The 15053-nt window shown below is 40.1% G+C and overlaps 1 protein-coding gene across 3 annotated transcripts in view; it reads right to left on the bottom strand.

Annotated features, from left to right (window-relative positions):
* Positions 1-488: 488 nt before the first annotated feature.
* TNFRSF19 (TNF receptor superfamily member 19) overlaps positions 489-15053 on the bottom strand; it is a 106764-nt gene continuing 92199 nt past the window's right edge. For 2 of the 3 annotated variants that reach the window (XM_004604620.2, XM_055121674.1), the window contains exons 7-10: positions 12896-13021; positions 6501-6603; positions 5553-5958; positions 489-3149 (exon numbers count right to left, since the gene is read on the bottom strand). In XM_004604620.2, the coding sequence (XP_004604677.1) occupies positions 3141-3149; positions 5553-5958; positions 6501-6603; positions 12896-13021 (644 nt within the window). In that variant the 3' untranslated portion in view covers positions 489-3140. The remainder of the gene's footprint in view (positions 3150-5552; positions 5959-6500; positions 6604-12895; positions 13022-15053) is intronic. The other variant, XM_055121680.1, reaches the window with a different exon arrangement.

Raw genomic sequence — 15053 nt, forward strand, 5'->3', positions numbered from 1 at the left:
GATTGAACATAAGATTTCTCTTTTAGGACAAGAGTGGTATTATATTGGGTAGAGTGCCTCCCTTGCATGTTGTTGACCTTATATTCCTTGCATCCCAAATGGTCCCCTAAGGCCTACCAGGAGTGATCCCTGAGCACAGAGTCTTACATGACTAAGCTCTGAGCATCACCGGGTGTAGTCCCCAAAACAAAAACAAAAACCCTTCTCGTTTAGTTCTTCCCCTTCCTGTTCCATAACATGCGGGTGTATGTGTGTGTGTGTGGGGGGGGCGGGGGGTAAGTAGGGTATCAATAATAACATATTGGTTACAAAAGCTTCTCAAATAATTCAGTAGTTTGGCATGCCTGAGCAGAGAAACCAAGTCTTTAGTCTGGGTTTCAAATCTCTTCGTTGAAGTCTACTGAGCTTGGAAAGACTCAAACATGGAGAACAGGAAGGAAAATCACTCCACTTACAAACAGCAATCACTTTCTTCCCAGACACACGGATAAGAATATCATGTAACAATTTTATTCACAAATTTAAAAAAAGATATTACAAAACTATATGTATAAGAAAGCACAATTTTACAAATTTATAAATTCCAGTATGCAAAGCAATATGACAAAATCTAAATGGACTCAAGCCGACTACTTAAAGCAATGATCGATTTTTTCTTTTTTTTTTCACTAGCACAGACAATCAGGCTTAGTCCAAATGACAATAATACTAGTGCTTTAAAGTAGAAAAATCTATATTTGTAAAAATATACTCCATACACACAAAAGTTAGAACATCTATGCTTTACACAGTCGCTCTCCAAACCCCTGTCTCTTGTTGAGTTTCTGCAGCACTAAAAGTTACAATGAATTGTTAGTTCCAGCCACATTTTTACCTGATGGTGATTCTATGGCATAAGCATCTCAGAGCTGAGTGCATCTGAGTGTGGGTACAATATTTCAACCATGAGAAATACATATTGGATATTTTTCTCCATTGTTAACAGAGAGTGTAGAATAGATAGAACACTGTAGTATGTAATAGGTGATTGTAAAATGGTGATGGTCTTCATCTAGATCAAAATAACCCAGAAAGTTTCAAATACAGTACCAAATGAGACCAAATTTCAGCCCTACATCTTCCTCCACTGCTAAAAAATAATATCTCAGGATTTTTGGCCAAAGTTTCACTGCCCATTAACCTAGGCTTTCTCCAGCAAGTCTTTGTCTTTGAAGTTAATGAGAGTTGTACATATGGAAAACATATTCATGTTACAAAATGAGCATAACCCTCACCCCTGTCAAAATAAAAGTAATCAGATTGCAAACAACAGCAATTACAGTAAAGCCACTCCGGGAAGCTCTTCTTGCAATTTCACAGACATCTGTAGTCAAATCCTAAATATTTCACAAGTGTTTCACAAAGGGAATTCTCACAAGAGTTGGTGAGCAACAAAGCTTAAGAACCACTGATTTAGGCTAATATGGGGAAAAGAAATAAAAGCATAATCAATTTTGACTTTGTAGATGTGAAAATTGTAGATAACTCTGAGGCACTAATTTCCTTCATTGATGAAATGAATTGAGGTGATGAGATGTATCAGACAAGCTAATCTATACTTTTCAGACTCTAAAACTATGGATAGAAGTAATCCCAGTTCCAAGGAACTAGACTTTGTTAGATGTTACTGATATCTTCTTGCAAAGGGAGAAAATCAAGGAGAAACCAGTGAGGAGATAGGCATTTTAAATATTAAGTATTATTTAAAAGGTAACTGACTTGAACTGGGCAATTCTAAAATTTGATATTTTGATATTTTAGAGTACTCTGACAGTGAGGTTCAGAGAAGATTTTTTAAGTACAAATGGGACAGAGCTAATAGTAATTAGGTAAAAGACAAAGACCACATCTGTTCATAGGATCAAGTAGGAAAAACATGAGTCTTGCTCAATTAATTTTCCTCCAGAACATAAAAATCTGGAGCACTGAAGTCATCCCTTGTTCCATGACTGAACTGGGTTCAATTCTGTCTTAGCTCTAGAGATAATTCTTGTGTGTAAACACCAATGTGGTAAGAGATTGTGAGAACACCTAATGAAACTACATCAGAGCAGGTGCAGATGGTCCACTGAAATGGCACCTACAAACTGTGCTTTCCCTTTGGGTCCTAATATCTACTGTAGTTTCACAAGATCACTTACCTGGTGTTATATTTCAATAGAAGGAGAACCTGATTATATTATTCCCAAAGCCCCCGCTATCATACACAATACAAATGAAAAATCATTTTTATAAATTCTGTTCTTCTGTAAGAAACATACCAGATCTTTTAAGTTCAGTAAAATGGATTAAATACAAACATTCCTCTATCAACTGAATACTCATAAATATGCTAATCCTTTCTGCCAGTCTCTGGGATATGCACAGGAACCTATGGGCAGCTCTTTCCCAGTCATGGGCTCTGAGGCCTTCACAGGTGCTATACGGCAAGCGCTAAGTCTGGAAGTTCTGAAGCCATTCCCCTTTGATTCTCAGTTAACTTCATCAAATAAACTAAAGGCTTACACACAGTCTGAGGTCAGTCCTACCCTTTGAAGTTCATTAGTTTAATAATGATAAAGTGACCTTCATCAAACAGAAACACTCATTTAAAAAAATTCCTTCTCCATATAAACTAAGGTAACTAATCTGGCTTTGACTTGTAGCAGGAGAATCAACTCGAGGAAACTATTTCTGGGAAGAAGTTGTGAACACAAATGTATATTCGGATTCTTCAGCCCCGCAGAGCCACCTTCACCATGAAAACACACATGGGCGCTCTTCTGGTTCCTGTTAGGTGCCCGTCAGCTCTCAGGCAGCCCTCTCATGTCAGCCTTTGAAGTCAGGCTTACAGCATAGATGCTTCCTGTTCAGGAAGATGAAAAGTTGCACGAGTGCCCGGTCTCCTGGTTTTAGCTTGAGGTTTCAGCTTACAGCTGGTCTGGCTCAGAAGCAACTGGGCGAAAGGCTTAAAATGCCATCAGTTTGTTTCAGACTGAGTTCTCCTCCCAGAAGACACCAGGGTCCAGACTCTGCTCAGTCTATGAGCCTACATGGAGGATCAGAAGCATTCGTGGCTCTTGGATGTGTATACACTTTGACTGCGGAAAGAAGCCAATCCTTTAAGCTTCCTGGAACAGCAATAGGAGAAAAGCTTTAGTATTAAAGTTTGATTCTAAGGGTAAACAATTACTACTCACAATTTTACTTGCAATGTGCATGGACATAATCCTATCTAGACAAGGGACTGCTGATTTCACATAGAACAGTAGCATGTGTTGTGAGAATAATAGATTTCCTCACAACTCACAGGTATCCAATATTTACAATTTGTCCTTAAAATGATAATGTTGCCCAGAGCAAACAAATTAAAACTGTTCTTTCACTGATTTTCAACCTCTACTCACAATGAGAGATGTTACTGGTGCCCACTCGAACAAATCGATGAGCAATGGGATGACAGTGACAGTGACAGTGACTAGGACATTTAGCTCATGTTTCTAATGTTGTATATCTTTAAAGCATTTGTGAATAAAGAGTTTCACTGTAGCACTGTCATCCCATTGCTCATCGATTTGCTCAAGTGGGCACCAGGAACATCTCCATTGTGAGACTTGTTACTATTTTTGGCATATCAAATATGCCACGGGTAGCTTGCCAGGCTCTGCCGTGCAGAAGAGATACTCTCAGTAGCTTGCTGGGCTCTCCGAAGGGACGAAACAATTGAACCTGGGTCGGCCGTGTGTAAGGCAAAGGCCCTACCTGCTGTGCTGTCGCTCCATTCTTTAAACCTCTTTTTTATTTATGTTAGTTTTAGGGCCACATCTGGTAATTATCAGGGCTTCTCCTGGCTCTGAACTCAGTGGGTTATTCTTGGTGGTGCTATGGGAACCCTATGGGGCTCCCAGGATCGAACCCACATCAGCTGCGTGCAAGGCAAGTGCCCTACCTGCTGGACTATCACTCCGGCCCCTTTAATACTCATATTTAAAGAACAAGAATGACAAACCAATGACTCCATTATTAGCCTTTGAATTTAAAACTTCTGTAAGCTATTGGAGAAAGTTCAGAAATAGTTTTGGAATGAGTTCTCTTATAATGATCTCCCTGTAATATTTATGCTCTTCATGAGGCAATGGTCCTTAGTAAAGCAGATTTATCATTATTTATAAATAAAAACTATTATAAATGTTAGATTTGTGCTATTGCAAGAAAGAAGTAACCTCATTCAGGAGTCAGTAATCATCTATCGGATAACATTAGTTTGTACTTTCTGCCTTGCCACAGGGAGCTTAGGTTTATTGGGTTACTCCCATCACAGTGCTCACATTCCTCTGTATTTACTTGTAACCTCTTTCTTTGTGCTCTGCTTCCCAAACTGGTCAATTACCTTTATCTCCTAATCAGACTCTATTAACTTGTAAGTATTGCTTTTCTTTTCTTATGCCCTTTGCATAGTTAATTCAGAACAATGACATTTAATGCTATGCTTTTGTGACTTAAGAGTTAATTGACTCTGAATGATATTCACCCCTGAGAATCTGTTCTCTGACTTAAACCTCAGTTGCCCTTACTCTTGGATGCCAGAGAGATAGTACAGGGGGTAGGGTGTTTGCTTTGCATACTGCTGACCCAGATTTAATGCCTGGAGCCCCATATGGTCCCTGAGCACCACCAGGAGTAGTTCCTGGGCCCAGAGCCAGGACTAAGCCCTGCGCATTGCTGAGTGTGCCCCTTCTGCCCAAATAAGCAACTCTTCTTGTTCTCCTACTGTGCATTAGGCAATGGAAGCTCAGCTCCCGGACACTAGCTGTGCTCTCAAGTTTGATTTTTTTTTACCCCTTTTCTCTGGAAAGTTCTTACTCTGTTTTTGGTCTCAGACTACAACAGACCATTTTCCAAGCAAATGGCCAAAGCAGAGTGATCTAGAAAACAACAGAGAAAGAGGAGGGGGAGAAGCAATTCTAGGAGGTCTAAAGCCAAATTAATCTAGTCGGTGGGTAACATACATTTATGTACTGTGCACTAGAGTATCACAGGGCAACATGAATGTGGGAATTGTATACAAGACGTTCCCATAACTGTGCCATTTCTCTCACTCAGGAATGGAGCGAGGGGAACTGGGTTCAGTTGTTGGATTTATATGAAATAATAAAAGAACATAGCAGCACTTAGGGCTTTGTAGATTGTCCATTACAATTCCTGAAACTTACTGTAAAAATATATTCTCTATAACATACAAGAAATTTATAAATGATAAAATTTTCCCACATTTAAGGTGGGAACTTGGAGGTGGAGAGATAGTACAGTGGGCAGGGCACTTCCTTTGCATACGGCTGACCCTGGTTCAAACCTCGATACCTATATGGTCCCTCCAAGCATCACCAGAAATGACTGAGCATAGAGCCAAGAGTAATCTCTGAGCCCTCGTGGGTGTGCCCCCAATCAAATGGAAAAAGTGGGAACTAAGTTCTACTCCAGGTGATCTACCAAAAGCTGCTGGGATCTCCACACTGAAATCATCAAGGCCTTACCTGGACAGACATTTGGGTGCTTGGGTTAATGCCACCCCCTCTCTCTGGCTCCAGTTGGCTTCTAGCAATTAGAGTGTCCCAGGATTGCATGGGTTCATGTGAGCCATTATGTCTCGATACACAAGCAGTTTCTCTAAGAGCTCCAGAATGAGCTTGCACTGGAACAGCAGCAGTGGCCAGATCCTGATGATTGCCGAGTAAATCCATGGATGCTGCACTTTCATTCTCTGGACTGAGAGAATTAGTATCTTCTCCGGTGAGGTCAGGATAAGAGTCACAGCAGGAGATGGCATCCCCACAAATGGGATTTTGCATTAGAGGCCAAGCATCTGAAAACTCACCACAGATGGACCGCGACAGGGAACCGAAGAAGGCGGGCATCATATCCCCCAGGGGACCAGCACTCCTGAGCACAAAACCTCCGTAAGCATTTCAGGGCAGAAAGAATAAAGCATATAACAGCTACACTTTCACATTCTCTAGATAAAATACACATTTATTAAGTCAGAATTCTAGAGCTGCTCTTTTTTACAAATTTGCTTCAATGCAGTAAGTCAAATTACTACATTTTACTTTAGAACTGAAATTTTAGGCTACTTCTGATAAGTGATAATCAAATACATGTTGTTTTTATGGATCTGCGCTGTTTTACTGATGCTTTCTGAAAATTATATGAGTACATGACATGTTCAAAATTACAGTAGACTGAATTGCCATAAACATGAATGTAAGACAAAAGTGAAATTCAAGGTGTATGAAGCACAAAGACTAAGGCAATAGACAGCATGAGCCAGAGACTAATCTACTTCCTGCTGAAGGATGGCCCCTTCCATGTCCAGGCTGTCACTAAATACAGCTTTCCAGGAACACTGGGAAAGCAGTAGAACACAGACTGACACAAGGAACACTGAAACTACTGATGAGACATTCGTGAGACAGATCTATTACCTGTCCTGAAGAGCCGTCTTGGAATGTGCTCTGCAGCCCCGAGTCAGCTGCTCAATGCTGCACGCCTCTTCACAGCACAAGGGGGGGATCAAGTGGACTGGCCCTAGGACAGGCAGAGGGTGAAAGATGGTGCTATTTTTTTTGTCCTGGAAACTTTTTTCTTAATATCAGTTAGCTACTGATCAGAAAATTAGCCATTTTTCCCTTGGATGACTTGTTTGTGTAATTAAAAAAAATAACTAACCACTTTTATTGAGGTACCAGGATTTATAATATTAATTGTGCATATATCATTCTAATAGCTACTTTTAATTTATTTTCAGTAATTCTTTAAAAATTTTAAAATTTATTTATTATTAAATTGAATCATCGTGATATAGTTACAAAGCTTTCGTGGTTGAGTTTCAGTCATACAATGATCAAATAACCCATCCCTCCACCAGTATAACTTTCCTACCTCCAATGTCCACAGTATCGCTCCAGCCAACCCCACCCTTCCCCCTGCATCTATGACAGGAACTTACCTTTTTACTCTCTCTCAACTTTGGGGCATTATGGTTTACAATACAGATACTGAGAGGCCATCAGATTTGTCCTTTGTCTACTTTCACCACACATCTCCCACCATGAGTGATCCTCCAACTATCATTGACATAGTGGTCTCTTCTCTATCTCAACTGCCTTCTGCCCCAGCACCTGAGGCAGGCTTCCAACCGTGGACCAATTCTCCTGCCCCTTGTAACTACTTTCCTTGAGTGTTAGTCTCATACTGTTAATTTTATATTCTACAAATGAGTACAGTCATTCTATGTCCATCCCTCTGTTTCTGACTTAGCATGTTACTTTCCATGTGAATCCACTTATAAGAAAATTTCATGACTTCATCTTTTCTAATAGCTGCATAATATTCCATTGTACAGAGGTATACCAAAGTTTCTTTAACCAGTCATCCGTTCTTGGGAACTCGGGTTATTTCCAAATTCTAGCTATTCTGAACAGTGCTGCAATAAACATAAAGTGCAAATGTCATTTCTACTGTGCTTTTTTTTTTGCATCCTTGGGTTATATTCCCAGAAGTGGTATTGCTGGGTCATATGGAAGCTAAATTTCTAGGTTTTTAAGGAATGCCCATATTGTTTCCCAGAAAGGCTGGACCAGTTGGTATTCCTACCAACAATGAACGAGACTCCCTTTCTCCCTGCCTCCACACCAGCACTGGTTGTTCTTGTTCTTTAGAATGTGTGCCAGTCTCTGTGGTGTAAGATGACATCTCATTGTTGTTTTTATTTACATCTTCCTGATGATTAGTAATGTAGAGCATATTTTCATGTGCCTTCTGGCCATTTGCATTTTTTTGGTGGAAGTTTCTGTTTATTTCCTCTCCCCATTTTTTGATGGGGTTGGAGGTTTTTTTTTCTTGTAAAGTTCTACTAGTGTCTTGTATATCGTGGATATTAACACCTTATCTGATGGGTATTGGGTAAATAACTTTCCCCATTCCATGGGTTCTCTTTGAATTTTGGTCACTGTTTCTTCTGAGGTGCAGAAGCTTCTTAAGTTTAATGTAGTCTCTTTTGTTGATCTTTGCTTCCACTTGCTTGGTCAGTGCTGTTTCATCCTTAAAGATGCTTTTGCCTTCTATGTCATGGAGGTTTCTGCTTACATTTTTCTCCATGTACGTTATGGATTCAGGTCTGATACTGAGATCTTTAATCCACTTTGATCTGATTTTTGTCCTGGTATTTGACAGAGGTCTGAGTTCTTTTTTTATTTTTTTATTTTTTTGCAAGTAGCTGTCCAGTTTTCCCAGCATTACTTGTTGGAGAGACTTTCCTTGTTTCACTTCACATTTCTTGTTCCTTTATCAAAGACTAAGTGATCATATATTTGAAGGTCTGTGTCAGGATATTCAACTCTATTCCATGATCTGTGGGTCTGTCTTTATCCCAACATCATGCTGTTTTAATTACAGCTGCTTTGTAGTAGAGTTTGAAGTTGGGGAAGGTGATGCCACCCATCTTCTTTTTCCCAAGGACTGCTTTAGCTATTCATGGGGGTTTATTGTTCCATATGAATTTTAGGAGTGTTTTGTCTATTTCTTTTAAAAATGTCATGGGTATCCTTATCGGGGCCTCACTGAATCTGTATAATGCTTTGGAGAGTATTGCCATTTTGACAATGTTAATATTCCTGATCCATGAGCAGGGGATATATCTCCCATTTCCTCGTGTCCACTTTTATTTCTTGAAGTAGTGTTTTGTAGCTTTATTTGTATAGGGTTTTCACCTCTTTACTTAAGCTGATTCTAAAATTCTTGATTTTCCTGGGCACTACTGTGAATGGGATTAAAAAAAATCTTTCTTCTCTTTTATTACTTGTATATAGGAAAGCCATGGACTTTGGGTATTGATTTTGTAACCTGACACTTTACTATACAAACCTATTGTTTCTAAGATTTTTTGTGTAGTCGTCAGGATTTTCTAAGTATTTATTTTTTTATTTTATTTTATTTTATTTTATTTTGCTTTTTGGGTTACACCCAGCGATGCTCAGGGGTTACTCCTGGCTTTGCACTCAGTAATTACTCCTGACAGTGCTTGGGGGACCATATGGGATGCCGGGGATCGAACCCGGGTCGGCCGTGTGCAAGGCAAACACCCTACCCGCTGTGCTATTGCTCCGGCCCCAGGATTTTCTAAGTATTTAATACGTTTATTTTTTAGAGATAAAAGAAGGGTTTGAGGATTAATTTTTCTCCTATTATTTTAAAAATAATAACTTTTTAGCAGAGGCAAAGATAAACAAATGGCATTACAACAGATTAAGAAGCTTCTGTATCTTAAGGGAAGTGATAACCAGAATAGCAAACACCCCTTAGACTGGGAGAAAATATTTCCCACCGGCCATCTGACAAAGTGTTAATATCCGGGACAAGCACTGGTAAAATCTTAACAACAACAAAATCAACACCACCAAAAATGGGGTAAAGAGATGAACAGACACTTCCCCATAGTAGACATACACACGGTAAAAGGCATATGAAGAAATGCTCTATGTTGCTACTCATCAGGGAGATGCAAATCACAGCTTCAAAGATATCTCACACTAGAAAGGCTGGCGCACATGACAAAGCACAAACAAACAGTGCTGGCATGGATATGGGAAAGAAGGACCCTCATTCACATCTGGTGGGAATGTAGACTGGTTGGGCTTTTTTTTGAAAATAATATGGACACTTCTTAATAAACTAGGAATTAGGTTCCATATGACCTAGCAATTCCACCTTTTAGAATACACCACTAGCACCCAAAAACTATTTTAAAAAAAAGACTTTTGCAATCCTATATTAATTGCAGCACTATTCACCGTAACCAAAATTTGGAAACTGCCCAAGTGTCTGAGAACAGTAGACTGGATAAAGAAACCTTGGTACATGTACACAATGGAATACTACCTGCATTAGGAAACAGGTGAAACCATGCAATATGCTGCTACGTGGATGTTCTGGAGAGTATCCTGCTAAGTGGATATAGTCAGAAGGAGAGAGACAAACACATAGAATGATCTCTCTCGTATGGGATAAAAAATACGAGATATACGGGATAAAAAATGTATTTCCAAGTTAATAAATATAGGGGGACAACAATGCCCCAAAAAACTGAGATCTGGTCTTCAATAAGCTCCAGACCACAGGGGAAGGAAGGGGGATGGGATGAGAAGGGGCCTTGGAGACATCTGTGGAGGGAGGTGGTGACTGTGGGAGAGAGTAGAGTTGTATTGTGTCAGGCATGAAACCTGATCAATGGCAGTATTGTAAATCACAGTGACTTTTTTTTTTAATGTACGTGTCACAGAGATTGGAGGTGGGGGTATCTGGAGGCAATGGAGGGAAGTGGAAACTGGTAATAGGAATGGTGTCGGACCACTATATGCATGAAACTCAATCATTACTGTGTAAATTATGGTGCCTTAAAAAACTTTAAAAAGTAATAGTAGCTTTTTTTGGTTTTGGATTTTTTGTTTTGGGGACTTACCCAGCTGTGCTTAATTGCTAGCCCTTAGCTCTATGCGCAGGGATCATTTGTGGTGCTAAGAACTGAAGCCTGGATTGGCTCTGTGCAAGGCAAGCACACCTTATCCACTGTAGTTGGTCGATGGCCCTCATAAAACATTTTTATGTACGTAGAGAGATTAAATACCTGAATACAGAAAGCTGAATGGTCTGGGGGAAGGAGGGATGAGGAGCTTCTATTTAGTGGGTTCAGGGTTTTAGCTTAGGATAATCACATTTTCTAGAGATGGATGGTGGTGGTGATGGCTTTCAACAATGTGAAGGTATTCAGTGCCACTAAACTGTACACTTAAAAATGATTAAAAATTACAGGATTAGAAAACCAGCATTTATTAACCATCATAGTAAGGACTGATCCAGGAAAGAATTGTTAGGTTCTATTGGCAAAATTCTGAGAGTAACTATTAGGGCCTTAAGAGTTTCCAGTATTTATTGATGGCAGAAAATAATCATGTTTACAATGGAGAAATCTGACACTCTCCATCTTAACCAGGTTTCCAAGTTAATTGACCAGGAATTGAAGATGTTCATGCTGTCTCCTGAGCAGTGGTCCTGAGAAGGACACACGACATCCCTGCTAGTACTGAGTCTAGCCCTAAGGAAACATCTGTCACTGTCACTGTCATCCTGTTGCCCACCAATTTGATTGAGCAGGCACCAGTAATGTCTCCATTGTGAGACTTGTTACTGTTTTTAGCATATCAAATATGCCACGGGGAGCTTGCCAGGCTCTGCCTTGCGGGCAAAATACTCTCGGTAGCTTGCCGGCTCACCAAGAGGGGCAGAGGAATCGAACCCGGGTCAGCCACGTGCAAGGCAAACGCCCTACCCACTATGCTAACGCTCCAGCCAGCAGTCTGCATAAATGAGGCTCATTCAACAGTACTGAGTTCCTCTGCTAAATGTGCACTGGTGAAGGGAGAGGTAATGGAACATTGTATGACTGAAACCCAATCATGAACAAATTTATAACTGTGCATCTCATGGGGAGTCCATTAAAAAAAATAAAAGAGGTTGTGCTGAAGCCATCTATGGATTTTCAGACAGAAGTTACAACCAGCAAAGCAGTTTGCAAAAAGTTGGATTTTGCTACATTTACACTTGTGATCATTCCAACTCAATAGTGGCAGTGTAATCATAGAGCTTTTTGGGAAAGAACACGTGTTTTGATGATGATGAAATTATAGTTAGGAATGTTTATTACCTATACAGGTAGAGATACAAATAGATGCACACAGAACCCAAAATTCTATATTTTATTTTGAACTATTCTTAAAATAAAAGAGAGTAATAATCTATAAAAATAATGCTTTATGTGCTTTTTATTTTGTTTTGTTTTTGTTTTCAGGCCACACCCAGTAATGCTCAGAGCTGACTTCTGACTCTGCACTCAGAGATCACTCCTGGCGGTGTTTGGGGGGATACAGGTGTTGATGGGGATTGAACCCATCTCAGCCACAGGCAGATAAATTCCCTACCTGATGGACTACTGTTTCAGTCCCACTTATGCTTTTAATGCTTCCAACACTTCTTATTCCATATCGAAACAGTAATAGAAATATGCAATCTTGTAATTTCTTGGTGAGAAAGATTGGATAGCTCCAAGAGCTCAAGAGTCAACTCAACTGGGATACACTTAACTTCAAGACTGGACATCATAAGAACAAAAGGAACTATTGCATTGTTCCAGAGGTCCTAAGACAAATGGTGCCAGGGGAGTGATAGGAGTGAGAAGGGGTGGCTAGAAGGCTTGGAGGAAGAGTAGCTGGGCTGAATTTTACAGGGGAAGTGAAGCTGTTACAGTGACATAAGAGTGGAAAGCAGAAGCTTAGAAATTCTTTGTTGATAATATACATAAGCAGCCAAAAATTATCTTTTCATTAGTTTGCCCAAATTAGGAATCAATGTCCACTGCAATTTTTCTAAACTTTTAACTATTAATAATTCAGAATAGAGCTAGGTCTTCTGGAAAAACGCTTTTCTGTAAGAAATATAGGCATCCAAGACGGATGCATTAAAGTTGAGTCTGAATCTAGATGACAAGAGAGACACAAATGCCTCCTTTATGAAAGATGGATACTACTTAAAAATCAGTGGACCCAAAGCTTGCATGGGCAGTTGATGAAAAATTTTTGTTATATTAAAGCATCTTTCTCTGATACTGGAGAGGCTTGAGAGAGTGTGGGAGTACCTGATCAAAATCAAATTTTAGTAGAAAACCAAGAAAGCAAGGAAGCTCTGGATGTGCAAGAACCACTGTCTGAGGTTCCAATATCTGTACTTTTCAGCTTGCTTGAGTTGACTTTTCATGAGCAAGACTTACCACAGGTCCGGGCTGTCTCCCGGTGGCACTGACAACATGCTCTAGAGGGAGATCCATTAAGCTGAGGACTCTCAAAACACGACAGCTCCGAGCCATTGTACTGCATGTCCTGGGATCTCAGAGACCCTAAAGGGTGGGTGAGAATTTGGTCAGTGAAGACTTGCCTCTCTAGTAGCTTGTCTTCATCCTCATCCATCTAGACCTGTATCATTCTCTTGTTTGTGCCTTTAAAGAAAAGAGGGCTAATCATTCCCATTTATAAACATTCCTTTTGGGGGTCATGGAAGGAGAGCTCAAGTGGCAGAGCACATGGCTGGCAGATGCCATGTCCTGAGTTTGATCGTTGGCACCGTGAAGTCCTTTAAGCACTGATGGTGTGACAGCACTGGTCACTGGGGTCTCTAAGAGCTGGTAATAACACTTACAAAGAGTATACTAACAGCCAGGTAGTGTTCTGTTGTGTAGATACACCATAGTTTCTTTATCCACTCATCTGTTCTTGGGCACTCGGTTATTGTGAACAATATGTAATGAACATTGAAGTGTAAATGGCATTTCGGTATTTTTTTGGGGGGTCACTAGGGCATATTTCCAGGAGCAGTATTGCCAGGTCATATGGAAGTTCAATTTTTAATTTTTTGAAGAATGTCCATATTGTTCTCCTGAAAGTCTGGACCAATGGCTGTTAGGAAAAATGAAGTCATGGGATTTGCTTATACATGGATGCACATGAAAAGTATCATGTTGAATGAAATGAGTCAGAGGGAGAGGAACAAACAGAATGACTGCACTCATTTGCGGGTTATAAAAATTACAATACAGAGAGGGCATGCCGAGCAAGCAGCCACAGGGAACTGGAAATTCTCCTTGGCTAAGGGGCCCACGTGAGCACCACATGAGCTAACGAGGCCACAGTTATTTTCCCCTTTCCCGCTTGGACTCATATCTTAACATCCAGTACATAATTCTTACGAAGACAGTCTGGCTATCCCAAACATATTAGGCCAATACTCAATTAGTCTATTCCAATAAAAATACTCCCCAAACTCATCAAGAATCTTAACAAGCCTAATGTAAAAGAACACATCCCCTGAAGCTGCACTAGAGGCCCCACATAAGCCACAGAGGAGCACAAAGAGGAAGTTAGTATACTTGAAGGGGAAAAAGGAGATCACCATTGACAGAGCTCATCCAGGATCCTCCCTCACAGCGAGAGGAGGGGGACACTGATAGTGAACTGGAGGGATCCACCTTCATATTGCTATAGCAACATGAAGAAACAGCGCAGACCCCCACCATGAGGAGTGGATGAAGAAGAGCCCAGAAGCCTCAACAGGGAATACCCACACACACAATCTCTCCAATAAAGATTTCAGAGATGGAATGTTGAGGATGTTCAATGAACTCAGAGAAATGGTGGAACAGACATCCAGTACATTAAAGGAGGATGTGAAAGAAACAGTGAACAGACAGCCAATAAAATACAGGAAGAAATGATAGCAGAAATAAGAAAGTTACAAACAGAAGTGTCACTAATAAAGAATTCGGTCAATGAAATTAAAAACTCAGTGGGTGCCCTCAACAGTAGAATGACAACAGCCAAAGACAGAATCAGTGAGCTTGAAGATAAGCTGCAGAAAGCATACAGGCAAAAACATATAATGGAAAAAGACCTCAAAATAGCTCAAGGGTAAATAAGAGACCTAGGCGATAAATTCAAGAGGAAAAACATAAGAATCATCAGAATACCAGGACAGGCAGGCCACCCCAACGAAGTAGTAACAGTTAAAAATATAATTTCTTAGAAGTTCCCAGAGCTGGAGAATACAGGCATCCAGATCCAAGAAGCCCAAAAGGTACCAGCTAAAAGAGACCCCAATAAAAAAGACTCCAAGACATATCATAATCAGAAGGATTAATAACAGAGATAGAGACATAATACTGCAAGCAGCAAGGTCAAAGAAGGAAATAACAAAAAGAATTTGTATGTGTAAATCCCTTAGATTTACAACAGACTCATCATAGGAAACTGTCCAAGCCCAAAGACAATGGTGGGATGTAGTGAAAAAACTCAATGAAATGAATGCTGGAGAAAAGACTATTTTATCCAGCTAGACTCTCACTCAGACTTGAAGGAACGATACACCATTTCATGCAT

This window comes from Sorex araneus, chromosome 1, assembly GCF_027595985.1.
Source record: "Sorex araneus isolate mSorAra2 chromosome 1, mSorAra2.pri, whole genome shotgun sequence".
Classification (NCBI taxonomy): domain Eukaryota; kingdom Metazoa; phylum Chordata; class Mammalia; order Eulipotyphla; family Soricidae; genus Sorex; species Sorex araneus.